General features: G+C 38.4%; 1 protein-coding gene across 5 annotated transcripts in view; it reads right to left on the bottom strand.

Annotated features, from left to right (window-relative positions):
- ACACA (acetyl-CoA carboxylase alpha) overlaps positions 1-18518 on the bottom strand; it is a 202888-nt gene that overhangs the window by 53669 nt on the left and 130701 nt on the right. For all 5 annotated transcript variants that reach the window (XM_080923502.1, XM_080923501.1, XM_080923500.1 and 2 more), the window contains 3 exons: positions 7329-7598; positions 3932-4029; positions 29-149 (listed from right to left, as the gene is read on the bottom strand). In XM_080923502.1, the coding sequence (XP_080779628.1) occupies positions 29-149; positions 3932-4029; positions 7329-7598 (489 nt within the window). The remainder of the gene's footprint in view (positions 1-28; positions 150-3931; positions 4030-7328; positions 7599-18518) is intronic.

Raw genomic sequence — 18518 nt, 5'->3', positions numbered from 1 at the left:
AAGGAAACTTCATTCTAGGCATATTTACCAGGCTGATGGTGATGATTTCATCATAAGCCAAAGAGGATTCTCCAGCAATCATTCCAGAACCCCGAAGATTCTCTGCTCCCAGCCCTTCTTCTTTCCCGATAATATCTGTTATCTTGTACCTGTTTAATAGTCATGCCAAAGCACAGAAGTTAAACACAGTAGGAGGAACTCATAAGTAGAACCACCACCATCACAAGACTATTTAACACTCTAATTCTGTTCATGTTCTTCATTACTAAGGGTCTCCATCTTAGCTTGGATCTGACTTTATTTAGGAATGATATCCTGTAACAGAAACAACAAAACTTGGAATTTAGTAGCTAGGTTAAAGCTTTGCTGATTCAAATACTGGTGTGGCTCTGAGGATAATAACTTCTGTAAAATGGGGGCAGTAGTCTCCACCTCTAAGATATGGAAGACATGACGGTTAAAGCAACAGGACAGCATGACACAGCTCAGATTTTAAATGCCCTTTCTTACATTCTTGGACACATTTTAAAGAAAAAAGCAGAGCCAACACATATATCTAAAGTAAGCCACAAACATTATATAATATTGGACAATTTTATATAAGTACAAAAAAACACACAAACAGAAATAGAGAGGAAGTGGAGATTGTCATCCCTCTCCTTTTCAAAATCAGAATAAAGAGGAAGGTCAAAACAATATATTCCCATTTATAAATAGCAAGTATACTGCTGAGGGCTCCTGGCTATAGTTCTCTGAAGAAAATGGTATGATGTCTGCAGAAGGGAAATGCTGACCGAGTTACCTAGAAAGCATCCTGTGGGTCTAGTAGGAGTCACTAATTAGGAGGGACAGCTGACAATGGGAAATGGGAGATGGCAACAGACCTAATAAGGATGTCTAGCACTACACATGTGCATGAATACACACACACACAGGTACATGAAAAGTACAGAGCTCATAAAAGTAAGGATGTTCAGCAACACACGTACACATGCATAAATACACACACACACACACAGGTACATGAAAGTACAGAGCTAATAAAAGGAAGCATGACCAACACCATGCATACACATGCATGAATACACACATACAACATATGCATGGAAAGTACAGAGCTAGAAGCAGAGATGGACATACATTACTTATTGTCCCTGGCACATGGTAAGAATTGTGTTTTATTTTAACTTTCATTAGCTGAAATAATAAATGTACTATAGAACAGCTCTTAACTACCTCAGCCCTGTATATTTCTGCACCTTTCTGTCTCTCCCTCCACAAACTCCATTTCTTTGTTTTAGCTGTGGTCCATGGCTGTATCTCTGTTTCTCAGTAGCCTTTTCTGCTGTAGCTTTCTATTTTTAGCCTCTCCCAATATCAAGTTATCCACAGTTCTTTTTCTTATATATCTAGACTTCAGATTTTAGAGTTATGTTACAAATAAGCTAATCTTCCTTTAGAAAGAGACATGAAAAAGCTGGCAAAACTCCACTATACCAACACCATGTTCCCAGGCATTCCGAGGCACCACAGTGAACCCCTAGGGACACTGCAGTATATTTTTAGAAAAACACTGTGACAGGTGATATCTGTTAGACCCCATGTGAATGATTAGCTTCAGGAAGTTCACAGCTTAACAGAAGATAGAATGTTGTCAAAAGAAATGCAGCACTATCTTTATAAAGCCAGGTTTTTGTAGTTTCTGTGGAACAAATGCAAGCTTTATCCAAAACCAAGGAAGAACAAGAAATGAGGGTGGCTATATGCAAGGTAACTTCAAGGTCTGCAAGCACAGTATCACATTATTCGTAAGTTACTAAAATTATTTAAGAATCAGCTAGGTACTACTCTCAGACACTAGAGGTAAAGGTATGAGGGGCAAGAGTTCAAGACCTTAACTACATGGTGAACTCAAGGTTAGCCTGGGGTTCATGAAACTCTCTTTCAACACTCCCTAAGAACCTATCCAGAAAACAAGAATAAAATACTTTTCTCCAATTCACATGGATTACTTTATTCAAGTGATCATTAACCTCCAAAGGAAGAAACATTTATGATGCTATTTGCATTCAACTACTTAGTTAAAAATAACATTAGGCCTATGTTTAGTTTAGGGGTGCTGTAAAAATGTATTACAGGCATATTAAAGGTGCCATGAACTGAGTGGTGGTGGCACATGCCTTTAATACCACCATTTGGGAGGCAGAGGCAAAAGGGATCTCTGAGTTTCTAAGTTCCAGGACATCGAGGGTTGCACAAGAAAACCCCGCTTTGGGGTGGCGGGGGGGGGGGGGATGCCGTAAATTAAGCAAGTCTGAGAACCAATGGCATAACTTATATGAAGAAAGCTATACACATCAGTAAATAGAAAACTATGCCATGCTTCTTTTTAGAGAAATTAAACAGAAATGCCAGGTCCTTATAAATTAATATCTAAAACCAATACAATCCAAATTAACATCTTTATGGGAAGTTTCTGGTGATTAAAGCATGTGCTAGGCCATGGGCTTGTTCTCTAGCACCACAAAACCAAAAACCTAGCAAAGAAGCACATTATCTAATTACAACTTAGAAAAAATTAATGTGAGAAACATGTCCCACAGCAACAGTTAAAATATTATGGCAACAGCCCAAGAATGTAAGAATTAGTTGATAAAAAAGTACCACAGCAATTAACACTCTAGAAAATACTTGCAAAGAAATTATCAAAATGTTCAGCCTTACTGGTAATCAAAAATGCAAGACAAAAATAACAGCTGCTATCTTGTTTTTGGAGTCAGGGTTTCTCTGTGTAGCCCTGGCTGTCCTGGAATTCTCTCTGTAGATCAGGCTGGCCTGGAACTTACAAAGATCCCACTGCCTATGCCTCCTGAGTGCTGGGATTAAGGCATGTGCCACCACTTCCCAACTAAGAGTTGCTATTTTTGAGAAGATACTCATTATTACTAAATACAGTAATTACTGTTTTAAACAATGATCAGTGATACATTCAGAACAGAGGAAACCAGTGCTATCAGGTACTTATAGTCCGGGGATGCAAATCTTGGAAGGGCGATTTGAAAAAAAATGTGAAAACCTTTAAATATAGACTTTCTGACATGTAAACATCTAGAAACTTACCTAAAGGGTTATCAGGTACCCTGTGCTTCAACATACCACTCCACAAAAGGTCCTTATGAATGAAACTCTTGCAATTCCATGTGCAATTAATACATTGCATTATTTTATTCAAGTGATCAAGCTGTTAGGATAGAAACACTTGAAGCTGTTGTATTTAGCTACTTAACCAGAAACATTAGTGTATGTTTTAGATTATGGATAGGGTGCCAGAAACAAAGATTAGGGACAGTCCAAAAGTGTCTGTAAAGGAATATTTAAGTCAGAGATATAACAGTGAAATGTTGGAAATGGTCTGCATGTTCAAAGATAGTATATTCACTATGATGTAATATTATACAACTATTAAACTTCATGTTTATTTCTGAAGGATGATTACCTTTATATGCAACATAACTCTGATCTGAATATAAGAAACTTCCCTAGAATAAATTTTAGTTCAAAGGATAAAAAAACAACACAAACCTTTTACTTACTATAATCCCAATTACATAAGGAAAAACGCACCATGAATATAGAAAAAGTAGTAAGAAGAACGTGAATTCATAATTGTGCTTTAGGGCAGGCCTGTGGCTGATATTTTACTTTTTCTTCAGAATTGTTTACACATCTCGTTGTATCTCAAATGAGTAAATAATATATTACCCAAAAGCCTCCATCAATAGCAGGGCATTTCAGTTAATAAGCTAAGGCACAAATCTAAAATGTCTGGATTATACCACAGAGCTTTTCAAGGTTGTATGAGCACTAAGTAAGGAAATATTCTCTTTCTTTGAGAGTCATGGCCAAGTTCATTTGACATACAAATACCCACCTGGATTCTCCTTCATCCTCCACATGTTCACAGTGGACAGAATTGAGTGCACTGACTCTTTTATAATCCTGGGGTGTCAGATATAGATACTTGTATCCCTGTGAAGCACAAGCAGTTTTTAACTCGTCATCTGCCATTATCACATGACCAAGACAAAGTCAGACATACATACTGAGACTTGTTCCAAAGCTAGCTTTAAGCTGGTAACTTGTCTGAGTGGCTGTCTAGCAGAACACTAGCATAGGTGGTTTGAAAGACAGAAGTTCCTATATTTTAGTCACTGACTGTCTGACCTTGAAACAAAATACCATATAGTTCCAGTTCTAAGTATGTTTCATTCATTTCATTTTCCATAGGGTTAAAGGGTCATTTCTGGGTCTTTAGTGACATTTCCATTAAATATATCTGCACGGGACTCAGGAATCGTGTGACTTACTGTTCTTCACTCAAACCCATAAGACCAAAATATAGAGAGGTAAAGCATAACTGAAAGGATCACAAATCTAGGAAATTAATATTGAAATCAGAGGTCTAGGCAGTAAAAAGTCAGAGCACAGAACTTAAACTTTAGCCTTTTTTAAAGCAAATAAGTTCTATTTATATTAAAAAGCTGTATTAATAACTAATGATTTGTTTGCATGCATACACATATGAACTTACAATTAAAGCAGAGTACTATGTTATATATGTTAACATGCTGTATGTTTTTACAAATTAGCAGTTCTTATACACTGAGATGTGGTACAAACCTCATGACTAATTCTAAGTTCCTCCAATACCAAAACAGAAACACAAACTTGTGAATAGTCATTACTGACTTCATTATATACTTTATAGATGCATTTTAATGAACTATAATTTACATTCACTAAAATCCACCGTCTTTGTTGCAAACTTTTATTTTTGAGGCATTGTCTGGCTATGTTTCCCAGGCCGGCCTTAGCATCCAGAGGAGTTGGGATTGCAGGCTTCAGCACCCTTACCTGGCTTTAATCATTATAACTGGTCAGTTCTGATAAGTGTATACACTTGTGCTACCACCACAATAATCAGAATAAGGAATTTAAAAAAATTATACCTTGAAATAGACATCCATCCATCCATCCATCCATCCATCCATCCATCCATCCATCCATCCATCTATCTAGACATGAAAGGTAGGAAAAGAAACTGAGAACAAGGAGACACAAAGGTAGATAGAAAACCAAGAGAAGTATTTAAAAGATTAAGCAGAGACCACTGGTATCAAATGCTGCTGAATCATCAAATAACAACTAAGATAAGGACTGAGAACTCAATGTTGAATTTGCAACACACAATTTCTGGTGACCTTGGCAAAAGGACTTGATTAGAATAGTTCAGGTGCAAGCTTCACAGGAGGAGGTTCAAGAGAGTGGGAATATAGTCTGTAGATAGTGCGAGCAGACAACTTTGAAGTTTTGCTTTCAAGTAAAGAGGAAGAACAGGAGTGAGTTACTTGGATATGTGTCTGTATGTCAAGGTACAGTTCTAGGAGAGAGGAAAAGGTGATGAGCCAAGCAAAGGAGGAGTGGCATTCTTCACTACAAAGGGAGGGACGGTCTTAGGAAGGACAGGGATTGTTCTTTTCAAGCACAGGAGTGAGGTGGAGGAGAGGAGTGGGACAGACACAGGCAGTGCTCATTGCACAAGGAGCTACAGCTTTTCACTTGTTTCTCTTGCAGTCCTGGGGGTGGATGCAGAGCAGCAAGTCTTGTTTCTGTTTCAGAGCATCTTGGGAAGCAGTGACTGATCCTGAGTAGGAGTGAAAGTAAGGGAAGAGGGTAGAGAGGCTGTGAGGAGAGAGGAAATGTGAGACCATCATCCAAGAGTTTGGTAAGCTCAGATTTAGAAAGTGGGACCAGTCAGAACCACATTTTCCTCTGTGTTCAGTTGCACAGTGCACATGTGGAGAAGGTAGACAGAGTTAGGTTTGAAAAGTTTTTACTTCTAGAGGTACAGAGGAAGCAGAATGAGCAGAAACACAAAAAGTTCACAATTAAATGCTATTAAGATGAACTCTGGGATTAAAAAAAGTTGAATGAGCAGGGCACAGGCCTTTAATGCCAACAGAGCAAAGCAGACCTTAATGAATGAAAGGACAACTGGGTCTACATAGTCCATCCCAGGCCAGGTAAAGCTACATAGAAACCTAAAACAAAACAAAAAACCAAAAAAAAAAATCAAGCCGGGTGGTGGTGGTGAACAGCTTTGATCCCAGCACTCAGGAGGCAGAGGCAGGTGGATCTCTGTGAGTTTGAGGCCAACCTGGTCTACAGAGTGTTCACCCAGGGTTACACAGTGAAACCCTGTCCAGAAAGAACAAACCAAACTAAATCAAAGAAACCAAAACAAAAGCAACAAAACAAACAAACAAAACCCCACCAAATAAGTTGAATGAAATGAAACTGAAAAATGAAAAAAAAGGTGGTAGAATTACAGTATTTGTAGGCTTAAATGATCATTGGATTTTGAAAACTACAGAACCTAAGCACATGGAATACATGCGATGTCACGCCATTCCAATTCTTGATCCCCTGTTGACAGCTACCAAATTGTTCTGACAAGTTAGAAGCTCCAAGGGCAATGGAATGGAAGGGTAGCAAAGAGGGGATACTTAAAAGTGGTATTATAGAGAAATCTCCAAGACTCAGTTGCATAAGTATCACCATGAATATAACAATCCCAAGAATTATCATGCAACTAAGTAGTATTGGAGAAAGTTAACCCTATAGTAAAAATTGAAAGATGCAAAGTGGTCTGGAGAGGTGGCTCCAGGGCTAAAAGCACTTGCTGCTACTGCTCTTAGAGTCCAGTTTAATTCCCAGCATCTACATGACAGCTTGTAAGTGGCTGTGACTCCAGTTCCAGGAGCTCTAGCATCCTCTTTTGTTGACTACAGGCTCACATGGTGTCTATACATATACTCATATATATATACATACACACAAAATAAATAAATTTGGGAACTGGAGAGATGAGTCAGTTAAAAAGGAGCCAGTATCTATGTTGGATAGCTCACCCCTACCCAATATGGTGGCTCAAAACCACTTCTTAAGGAAGGTGATTTTCTTGTCTTGTTTTAAATTTCATCATGCGTATTATGTGCATTATGGGTACACTTGTAGAGGTCAGAGAACTTGTGGCAATTGGCTCTTCCCTTCCATCACTGTGGATCCTAGGATTGAACTCAGGCCTTCAGGGTTGACAGCATGCATTTTACTCTTGACCATTTCACTGGCCCTAAAGAATTTTTGTAAATAATTTTGCAAATGCTCCCTTTTAAACATAAACCTCCTTTGTTCCTCTCATGCACAGCAACACACATCCAGGAATAAACATACAGAGTACTGAGGTGCTATCACCATGTGGCCCATACCTTGTAGGGATCCTCAGAATCTACCCAGGCCACATGGAACATATGACGTATTTCTTCTGCCAGTCCAATTCTAGCTCCACTGTTGGCTGCCACATAGATGCGTGGGATGCCTTCTGCTCTGGCAAGTTCAGAAGCTCTGAGAAACAGCAAATCCTCCTGAGGCCCAAAGGAGCCAATCCGATATGTAATGTCATTGCCGATGACAATGATATCTCGGCCATCTGGATATTCGGGGCTTTTAAGGCTCATTTTCCAGGCTACCATGCCAATCTGCAAAGACAGAAACAAAGGAGTACAACTTCTTACTTGCTTTTACTTTTGAAGTTTCTTGAAGGTAAAACACTAGATTTAGATACATCACTCAGAAGTTATGCATTGTGAAAGAACCAAGCTGCCTCTTGGAAAACAGACAAACATTCCAGGACACTCTTTCACATTATTACTACGTTGTCTCAATTCTTCAATGAATTTACTTAGACAAAATAGAAAAACTCCAAACCTAAATGCACTCAAGATGACATGCTGAAGAAAGGTAAGGCAGTGGGGATGAGTCCAGAATATCCATTTTACTAAACTACATGCTAAGACACTGTTTTCAGCTTTGGTGAGATTTGTTTCAAAAAACCTTTAGCACATAAGAGATAGAAAGAGCATCACCTCTCACAGACTGTCCAACTTCTGTGATCTGAGACCCTTTTATTGTCCTCTATGAAAGATTCCCCAGTGACTTGAGTCCAGGTATTTTCCACTTCTGCAAGGATTTACTATTGCAACTGTTGTTGCTTTCTTCTAGCTCCAGAAAACCAAAGGATGCAGAGAGCTAATCTCTTGATGCACTTGATGTATGTAAATCTCTGCTCTCTGTTCAGTGGCATCTGACCAGCCACACAAACAAATGGTACAGACTTGAAAGACAGAGGTGACATGTCTCTTCTCAAACCCTCGAGGCTCTCTCCTTTTTAATCCCCCTCTATATGAGAGCTACTCAATCCTACTTGTTTGTTTGCTAGTCCCATTTCTTTCGTATTCACTTACACCTCAGTTACCACTGCAGTTTTTCATGTCTGCCTGTCTATTTCCCCTGTACCTGGATAAGCAATGCTTTCCATTCTTCACCCTCTTTTTTTCTGTCTCCTGCTTCCCTCCCTACCCCCACCACTCAGGCCCAAACACAAAGCCTACCAGATGAGCATTTCTGGCCCTGCCTAATGGAGCCCAGCCACATCTGCAGCCTTGGTCCCTCATCCCCAGGCTGCTGCATATCACCTCATTGGGGAGCTGGCCATCAAGAAGGGCCATTAACAGATGTAAATAGCAGCATCCCTGGAAAGCCACATGCATCACCCAGACTCAACCCGGCCAGTGATCATAAGCTCTGAGTACACATTCCTCAATCCAATTGCACATCCACTGTAATCAGGCTGGTTGAAGCTTTCTACACAGCGATTTGTGATTCTCTGCATTAAGAAATATATATGAAACGCCCACTGATAAATATAAGCTATTTAATATATCATACCATTGGCCGAATACAAATGGATGTAATATAGGAAGGAAATTCCACTCACTTTCTTAGATATGATATTACTCTATCGACTCATTAAAGACAAATAAGGAAAAAGAAGCCTACCATTTGAATGCTACACAGAGAAACCCCAAATATCTGAACAATCTTGATCTAAAACAGCAGCAGCAGCAGCAGCAGCAGCAAAAAGGCTTCCTTTTAAATGCATGTGTGGTGAGAGCTACTTTTTTTTTTTTGTTTTTGCATTTTTAGGTACTGTTTTAGCTGAACCACTCATTTATTTTGTTTTTCAGGAAAAAAAAAAAGGCTACTCCCCTGTCTACTTTCTTGCAAGTATATTTGTAGTTAGAAATATTGGATTTAACACCAAATTTTATGTTATTTTAACCTTAGCCACCTAAGATAGCTTAGATATAAGCCCTGAAAATTCTACTTTGGCATTTGTATCCTAAGGTAAACACTGTGACTGTGGCATTGGGAGAGCAGATAATACTCTTATCTTTCCTCATTATCTAGGGACTCTTGTGTCACTTGGGCAGCCAGTTCAGCAACTGGCCAGGTCATTATGCTTGCAAAATTGACTTCTAATTAGGTATCAACACAGTAGCACAAAGAACATCTTTTCTCCTTTCATTTTTTTAAGGCAGGTCAGGCTACATAGCTTCAGATGACCTAGGATTCCTTATGAAGTCCCAAGATGGTCTTAAATTTACAAGCTTCCTGCCTCAGCCTCCTGCATGTTGGTATTATAGACACACAAGACCATATCTGGCTTTACAGGTTACTTTCTTTTTTCAATGTCTTTTATTGATTATCCCCCATTCACTGACTCCTACAATAAAAGTGACAAAAGAGAAATTAGTGTTGAGCCAGTCTCAGTACAGGAAGGATCCTTACAAGAAAACATTCAGGTTTAAGTTAGCACAATGAACACACGAGGAAGCATCTGTGGTTCAATTAACCTTAAAATCTAGATTTCACTGTTAATCAAACAGTAGGGCAAATAGGGGTAAACATGAGCTTTGGAGTCAACCAAACTCAGATCTAAATTGAAGATGTATCATTTATTGGGTTAGTGACCTTGGCATATATTTAACCTTATTGAACTTCAGTGTCCTTATATGAAAGACAAAGACAGCTGATGGATTTGATGAACTGCTGGAAGCAGGATTCAAAGTTTCATTCAAACTCCACTTCCTCCTCAAAGCTCCCCATTCTAAAGGGACTCCTGCACTCCAGTGTTCTCTGATCTCCAAGATCTTCATGTAGAGAATCCGTTTGACAGTAGGTCAGATACCACATACAACTAACTGACTTTCTTCTGTTTTTCAGACAGATTTTACTTTGTAGCCAAGACTAACACACACACACACACACTGTTCTTTCTTCTTTCCTTCTCTTCTTTCCTTTCTTCTCTTCCCTCCTTCCCCCTCCACTTCTTTCCTCCCTCCCTTCCTTGAGACAGCATTTAATTTTGTAGAGAACTCACTTCGTAGCACAGAGTTGGCCTCAAACTCATGGCAATCCTCCTATCTCAGTATCTTGAAGGCTGAGACTGTGCGCGAGCCATAAGTCACAGAATAGTCATTTCATTAAAACAAACAATACTACTTGGAAATAATTGGAAGACTATCAAAACTGTGGGTTAAAACACTGGTCATGACCAATATCTAAAGATTATAGATTGAGAGTCACATTAATCAACCCTGTAAGGTAATTATAGATGTTATCAAATGAATATCTACCATATGCTGCAATGCACTGACAATAATTAAGAGCTTATGTGAGTAAGGAAGTCAGATGTCTTGGTATAAATAGCAGTTTCATACTAGCTGTAAAACCCTGTACACAGCAACCTTGACAGGCTCACTTTCCCCACCTATAAAATAGGACTTTCCTTGAGGGATTGCTATGAAGAACACATTGAAGTGGTACAGAGCCTGTGCATACATGCTCTCAAAGTAGCTGTTAGAATGCAGATGGTTGCTAGCTGTTACTGCCATAAAGAAACGGGGACACAAAGTAACTTTTAGGAGGAGGTTTGCTGGGGATTCAAACCATGGCTCCATACATCTTATACATACTCCACCACTGAGCTATATTCTCCACCCACTACTAACTTGTTTTATAGTTAGAATTATTCATTTTTTTAAGGTAAGGCTCACAGAAAAAGAGATGCTGTTTTTACTAGAGAAATTACAGAAATACATTTCAGAATATTATTATTGTCTTCAGTTGAATATAATATAGATGATGAATATTAATTACAGCAAAAATATAAACATCATTGATCCTTAACTGCAATGTGGTTTCATAAATTGGATCCTGGAATTAAAAAAAAAAAAGATATTAGAAAAAAACTAGTGAAATTCACCATAAACTTATTTGTTTTTATAAAACTGCAACAATGATAATTTCATTTTGATAATTCTAGTATGATTGTATGATGTTAATACAAGGGGTAAAGAGTATAGTTTAGTGGTAGAATGCACACTACTGTTTCTGTAACTTTTCTGGGTCTACACTTATTTTAATATAGTGCAAACATATATTTCCAGCATTCTGAAGGCAGAGGCAGGAGAATGACAAACTTGAAGTTCCAGATTAGCTGGGGCTTCTGCCATGCCTACTGCCTACTGCACTCTCTGTACTGCATGAACACTGTGTTCTTTCTTACACACACACACACACACACACACACACACACCTTTTGAAGCAAATAAAATTGAATAGTCACTGTTAGTATTCTGAATAGCATTCTGAAACTGTTAAATGCATGGTTCTGACAGTCAAAACATCTCAAATGTTGACAGACGGAGCAAGAAGAGAATGGAGATACAGCACAAAGAAGAGCATGCCACTTGGATTTGGTAGGTGTAGGAATCATGGGTGAAGACATGTCAAACACAAGAGAGACTGGAGAGGCTGGGTTGGTGGCAGGGAAGACATGCTCAGCCAATTCAACAGTTCTTGATTGTTTCTATATTAAAACATTCTTTCAATCTCAAAAACAAAGTGATGGCTTTGAAGGTTATGAATAGCATTTAAAACTACCTATGATGTACACAAGTAGAAAAGGACACAAAAATATATGCATATTGTTACTGTAATAGGCAAAACAGTGTGGTAGTTAAGGGCATAGACTCAGAAGCCAGATTCCTAGAATCTGACTGTGTTGGTGCACAGCTGTAATCCCAGCACTTGGGAAGCAAGATGACTGAGTTACAGTGCAAGATTTTATCTTAAAAAGTAAAAAAATCAGTCACATGTGGTGGGGCACATCTCTAAGCCCAGCCATTAGCAGGTAGAAGAAGGAGGATGGCTTTAAGTTCTAGGTAAATTAGGGTTATAAAGCAAGAGCCCATCTCAAAACAAACAGAAAGAACTATCTTAGGCTGTTGGGGACCATCATTTTATTTTTAAAAGAGAAAGTGTTCTGTGGTGCTGTGGTAGAATGTAAACATATGTATACACAGGTTTATACAATATTAATATCTCTACCTGAGAAGTAGCTGCTTCTCAGTGTTTTTCTGGTCTGATGGTTAAATACATATTTATACTTTTAAAGTCAATATTTGTATAATAGACAAGAACAGTACCTATCAGCTAAATACATATTTAGAGCTGTACCACATGTTTTACAAACATGTACTAGAATCGGAAGCTTATATTTATACAGAGCCTTTCATCTTGAAGGGGACTAAAGAGCTTACAAACATATGTACATAGGCAGGTGAGTATCAGCTCCCCACTTCCCTGTGTCTCTTAGCAGTCCTGGGCAGGAATGTTGAGTGTCAGCTGGCACAGACCTGTAACAGCTGCAGAGACATTAACACAACTACCCAGTTGTAACACACAGGCACCTAGAGGACAGCAGCTGGAAAAGAGCAACTGCTTTCCTCTGGTGCAGAAGCACCACGGCCATTTCCAGCTTTGTGTTTTTAAATTATTCTCTACCAAACTCAACTAATCACTTGACAAAATTGAATTTGATACTGAAAATGGTTTCTGAATGCAAAACACTTCGTCTGATGATTGAACACTAGGTTGAAGAACGCTTCCTCTTGTCCTTGATTTAAAGAGGGGGTGGGAGTTGGGGGGTTATGACAGTCAGGAGAAAAGACTGGAAATATTTTAAGAATAGCTTTGTCTCAGAGGATCCAGCCACTACATCAAAAGACAGTTAATTCCTCCCTTCCCCATTTAATTAGGAAACTCTTAAGTTTTCAGTTCAGTTACTTTCTATCTGTGGGTCTATGAAGATTTCCTATCAGTGGCTACAATTCTATAAAAATATACATAGTCTGACAATATGATTAGGAACGTAGAACTAACTGACTTCACCCAAGCCCAACCATCAGCCTTGTACATTAACAGGCTAACCACCAAGGAAATTTCATCACTGAGCCCTCTCTTTCTCTCTTTTATGTAGTAGAATTTGGTTTAAAGAAAAGAAAAGAAACTCCAGAACAGAAGCCTGAAGAGCCCTAAAATGCCGCAGAAGAGCAACCTGTGGCCTGCTTGTCTGAGCGGGCAGGTCTGTGTCTAGTGAGCTTCCAAGCTTCTCAGCACTGGCAGCATCAAGTATTCTCTTCCCTGCCAAATCCTGTCTACAGCACTGTCTAGCCAAGTCGTCCTATGCACTTTTCACTGAAAAGTATGTTTTCATTGATGTAGATAGTTACAACCTTTAAAATACTAAATTTCATACATGTATTTTTTTCATAACAGAACTTCCAGTAAGCAGGTTTCTTAGGCTTCGGGTTATCAATTCAACCTAACTAATCATCTTAAGGTGAAAAGGGGAGGTGGCCAAAAGAGCTAGAATAAGTGAATAAGCTGGAGAGGAGCAGCAATAGTGTTTATTTTCCTTATGCAAGTCCCGAGGAAGAAAATAATTCTCTGACCACAGTCTGATCCCGGAATAAACATGCTCAAATGAGGGAGGAGGAACAGGGAGGGGAAAGCAGGCAGAAAAGAACAGTCTTATTTAACTGTTTTTATGTGGGTAAAATGATTTGTGCCATGGTATTTCCATAAGAAGTGGCACCATTATTTTCCTGTAGAAACACATTTGGTTTGAAAAGTATCACTGGACAGGACGTGAAAATCAAACCAAATGAATTATTCACAACCTCCGATCAGAGGTGATCATTATTTCTGATGCTCCAAACAGTGATTAGGATTCTGCCCTGAGATGTCATTTTCTCGCTGAGTAACACCAGCAATAGAGGAAGGCATTATCTATCTATCCATATATGTATTTTTTTTCTCCTGGGAAGACCCTGGTTTAATGTTACTATAACAGACAGTAAAAAATATGATAATATTAACATTTATTCTGGTGGTACCCATAAATGCCATTAGTCTGACATAGAGTGTCAACACTAATCATGACCCAAAATTAACAGCAAAATTGACATCAACATTAATTGTACTATCATTGTGACTAGAATGTTCAAGTGTACACAGACACTTTGAAAAGCTGATGCTGTTGTCATAAAGCTGTAACATTAAGCTCAACAGAGAAATGTGAAGGAAAAGCTAGGGGGCAAATATGACAGGGTTTACTTTTGAGGGTGTAATAGGGCACCATAAGCTCCTGCCAGGCTGTGGGAGCTGGAAGGCAATCTTTGCCACAGGTGCCTTTCTTCTCTCCACACTTTAAGCCCGGCTGTAACAACACTTGGCACAGGCTGGCCAGTGGCTGAGGATATGTTTGCTCATTTTCCATGTCAAAGCCTACAATCGCCCTTGTTCTAATTCTGCTAAAGCCTGAAAGACAACAACTTGCAAGGCTCTGGAGAGAACACAAAGAACCCTAGACTGTCACAGCTGAAATGGCATTGAATCACAATAATGAAAAGAACAAGACTCAGAGAGAATGAACTTGAACATGAGCTTCTTTTTAGGAGCTTACATCAAAATGTTACCTTTTGCCCTTTTAAATATAAATATAGCAAATTAAAGCTGTACTTTTAATTAGAAACTAGCAAAAGCAATTGCCATAATAAAAATATAACAAAATACAAGAAAATATTTTTAAAGGTGTATTTTTAAGTCACAAGGCAATGTGTGACTTAAATATTTGATTTAATTTGTCCTGTTTGTGAAACTATACTGAAAATAGTCAGCGCCATTCCTTGCTATAGGATCTGCCAGAATATCATGTATCAGTGCTAATGTCAAACAATCGCATGAGCTCAAGACAACTTTCTTGACAATTGAAAACTTATTTTTGTGCTTATCTAATTTTAAAATACATGAACAAAAAGTCGACATGGAGGTATCATTTTCATATGAAAAATTTCAACCATATGAAAATATAACCAAAGACTACAATAATAGTGTTGTACTAGGGAATAATTTCTCCTTGTGATATTTACATACACAAACCATGGTAATTTTACATGTCTATACTCAGAAATTTAATTTTTTAAACACACAATGGAATACATACATACAGTAGTATTTGAGAAATGCAGCACAGGGTTAACTGATACAAAAGTTCACTAAGTAGGCTACTGTAGTTCTGGAAGCATTGCCTGTTAACCACATAAACAAGATGTTCATCTCTGGTGAACCACGCCTCATTTTGGGGAGTCATCTATTGATGGATCTGTAGCTTGACACAGGGCACTATGCTATCCCTGCAGCCCCCAGGAAAATCTTAAACCTTAGGATATATAAAAACAGTTGGCAAGAATATTCTTCTGAGGGCCATCTCTAGTACTGAAATCTGACAGATCGAGGAAAAGTTATGTACTAGAGATAAGAACTTTAGGACTTTCAGTTAATTAAATTCACTGAACTTTAATTTGTTAACAGTCAGTCAAAACCAACTAAACAACCTGATGTGAAATCTCCAATACTGACAAAAGACATCTGGAAGAAATTCTAAGAAAAGCATATGCACTCAAAAGAACAATATTAGAAATTCATTGGAAGTAATTCCATTTGGACAGACTTATTTTTTAAAATTAGCCTCAAACATTTTCTAATTGAAGGGATAGAAGATCATTTTAGACAAAGGTGTAGAGCCAAATATGCTCACTTAGACTAGAGATAAAAAAAAGAATAATGTTTTAAAATACTACATATTATGTTTTTCTATATTTAGATTTTCTATCTTGCACGGCCCTGAGGCTGGGATTGAACCCACAGCTTTGGCCATGTTAGACAAGCACTTTATCACTGAGCTTCATGTGCTATCTTTGGAAGGAGTCAGTGTTTTCTTCTTCCTCCTCTTAAAGCCCTTCACAGAAAATAGTTTTGTACTTAAATACAAATTATGAGTATTTGTGTACACCTAGTGAGACTCCCTTCTGCTGAAGATTTCAAGTTTACCTAAAGATTTTCTCCTTCCTTCAGGCATAGATTGGTGGTTTTGATTTCTCAATAAGCTCAGAGTTCATGGTCCTCTGCTTTTCTTATATTTCTGGTTGTGAGTTTGCCTCTAACAGCTGAGCCATCTCTCCAGCCCTGGTCCTCTGCTTCTTTAGGGGCTCTTTCAGAGCTCAACTTCAGGCCAGTACAAGTCAAATGCTTTTCTAATACATACCTAACAAGACACCACTGACTTACTATTCACCATTTTAAAAGGCAAAGTAATTTCAAAAGATTTAAAGAAAACACAATAAAATTTATCCAGACTAGCTTCACAATCTTGAAGCTAATTTGAGGTTGAGTTAAAAAATAATATATAAAAACATAGTGTTAAATTAGAAAGAAAAATTGGGTCCCATGTTTGGGAGAAACAAGCAATCATTTTTGTCTTTAAGCCAACAAGCTTAAAGCCACACACTCTCCAGGCCCTTTTAGACAGTAATGGGTTCCATGAGAATTTGAGTCCATGGTAAGCTGAGTTGTATTAGTTCCTTTTCTCACCACTGTGTCCAAATACCCAGCTAAGGCAAACTTAAGGGGAGTTTATTTTCGTTTGGGTTGGTGAGAGAATACACTTTATCATGATGGGAAGACCTGGACGCAGGCATGTGGTTGGTAACAACCATGTCTGTGGCCGGGAAGCAGAGAACTTCGATTAAGTTCCTATTCCATGGGAAATGGGTGACCACATTCAGGGAAGGGACTTTATTCAGGAGATAAATTTCTCTGTAAACACCTGAGATGTTACTCTGAGAAAGAAGTGTGTTTCCTTGATTACAGTGCCAGTTAGGTTGACAATGAAATGAAGCATCACAACAACCATTTCTTTGTTAAGTATGGAAAGGGTCTGGCCTCAGAGCATCTAGAACATAGCTACTGATGAATTTCATCTACAATTTTAGGCTGATTCTGGCTCCTCGACCTTTTTCCTATTACTACATTCTTCTCTTCTCTCTTTCTGCTCCCCCAACCCCTCTCTTTCTTGAGATAGTCTTTCTACATAGTCCTGGCTGTCAAAGAACTCACTATGTGGACCAGGTTGGCCTCAAACTCAGATCTGCCTGCCTCTACCTCCAAAATGCAAGAAAACATTCTTCTTTTTTTAATATTCAAATTAAAACTTTCAAAGAAATATATAGTCTCAAAGTGAGAAGTACAGTCACAACAGTAGCATCTTAGTGGTTTGTAGTTAATGGAGTTTTTATTAAATCATTTAAAAAATATTTTTCTATATAGTCTAAGGTACTTTATAATTAAAAAAAAGGGGGGGGGGCTGGTCAAGAGGCTCGGTAGGTAAAGGCACTTGCCACAAAAATGGCTAATCTGAGCTCGAGACCTGGAACCCACATGGTTGAAGGAGAGAATGGATTCCTACAAGCTGGTATTTGATGCCACATACAATATACATAGGACACATAAACACACATACAATCCCTGTCTGTCTCTCTCTCACACACATACATACACACACACTAAATAAGTAGGATGATAGCACACTATAAACAATTAATGATACTTAAATACTGATATAAGTATGCTAAGTAGTTTCAAAGCTGAATTCCTAATATTCATTATCCCCACCGTTTTACCCCGAGAACATAAAGCAAAAACACAAAGTAAACATATCAACCATGATAGCTGCTAGTCTTTACATTTTGGTTTATACTGATTTATTTCCAATTTGAGCATTCTTTTTTAAAAAAGCGACGTGCCAGATTAGGAGGTAGGTTCAACACATATTTAACCAGAGATAAAATGTCAACAGGAAATTCAACATTAGAAAAAAACATACCATGCAAACAACAACAACGAAGTAAAAAATAAAAAGGAATGAAGGAAACAAGTGGGTTTGCCTCACCAGGCAGGGAAATTTACAAAGCCTGTCTTTCTATTAAAGGGAAGAAGAGGAAAAACCCTGACACCTAGTGCCCATCTGAAACACAAAGCCTTGGAGCCACTCGGGTCCCTAGATTGCAGGCGTATGCAGAGGGGACTACTGAGATGTGGTAGATGTGCAATATATTTTTCTCCCAGAACAACAACAAAGCTGAAGAAAAGATTGTTAGGCCATGCTGGGGTTGCAGTCTCTCATTATCACTCCTGTTCTGGGTTCCATATACTACACTTCATTGTGACAACTACTTCTAAGCATCGTGTTTCCTCCTTTCCAGTTTTTTATCATATTAAGAGCGATGTGAAAGAATGTAAAAAACCCAGGTTCTAGGGATATGGTCTCCACCAGCACTAAAGTTACTACAGGAGTTGCCTCCTGACTACAT

Source organism: Micromys minutus, assembly GCF_963924665.1.
Source record: "Micromys minutus genome assembly, chromosome: 10".
NCBI classification, from domain to species: domain Eukaryota; kingdom Metazoa; phylum Chordata; class Mammalia; order Rodentia; family Muridae; genus Micromys; species Micromys minutus.
Note: the sequence above shows the minus strand (reverse complement) of the source record. Positions and strands in the feature narration are given on the sequence as shown.